This window comes from Mizuhopecten yessoensis, unplaced genomic scaffold, assembly GCF_002113885.1.
Source record: "Mizuhopecten yessoensis strain PY_sf001 unplaced genomic scaffold, ASM211388v2 scaffold5191, whole genome shotgun sequence".
Classification (NCBI taxonomy): Eukaryota; Metazoa; Mollusca; class Bivalvia; order Pectinida; family Pectinidae; genus Mizuhopecten; species Mizuhopecten yessoensis.
Window position 1 is genome coordinate 5486 of NW_018405925.1, and position 760 is coordinate 6245.

General features: G+C 51.2%; 1 protein-coding gene across 1 annotated transcript in view; it reads right to left on the reverse strand.

The window, feature by feature from the left end:
- Nucleotides 1-501, reverse strand: part of LOC110450360 (collagen alpha-2(I) chain-like) — a 4333-nt gene extending 3832 nt beyond the window's left edge. The window contains exon 1 of the mRNA XM_021497838.1: nt 21-501. Coding sequence (XP_021353513.1) covers nt 21-501 — 481 coding nt within the window. The remainder of the gene's footprint in view (nt 1-20) is intronic.
- Nucleotides 502-760: the final 259 nt, after the last annotated feature.

Below are 760 nucleotides of genomic sequence, written 5' to 3' on the forward strand. Positions count from 1 at the left end.
CCCCGCCACATTGACTGGACCATAGATCCCCGCCACATTGACTGGACAATAGAACCCAGCCACATTGACTGGACCATAGAAGCCTGCCACACTGACTGGACCATAGAATCCTGCCACATTGACTAGACCATATATCCCCGCCACATGGAATGAACCATATATCCCCGCCACATTGACTGGACCATAGAACCCCGTCACATTGACTGGACCATAGATCCCCGCCATATTGACTGGACCATAGATCACCGCTATATTGACTTGACCATAGAACACCGCCACATTGACTGGACCATAGAACACCGCCACATGGACTTGACCATAGATAGATCCCAGCCACATGGATTGGACCATAGATTCTCGCAACATTGACTGGACCTTAGATCTCCGCCACATTGACTGGACCCTAGATCCCCGCCTAATTTCCTGGGCCATATATCCCCGCCCCATTGACTTGACCATAGATCCCCGCCACATTGACTGGACTATAGATCCCCGCCCCATTGTCTGGACCATAGAACCCTGTCACATTGACTGGACCATAGATCCCTCCACATTGACTGGACCATAGATCCCTACCCCATTGACTGGACCATAGAACCCCGTCACATTGACTGGACCATAGATCCCCGCCACATTGACTGGACCATATATCCTCGCAATATTGACTGGACCATAGATCCCCGCCTAATTGCCTGGACCATAGATCCCCGCCAAATTGACTGGACCATAGATCTTGGCCCCATTGACTGCACCATAGATC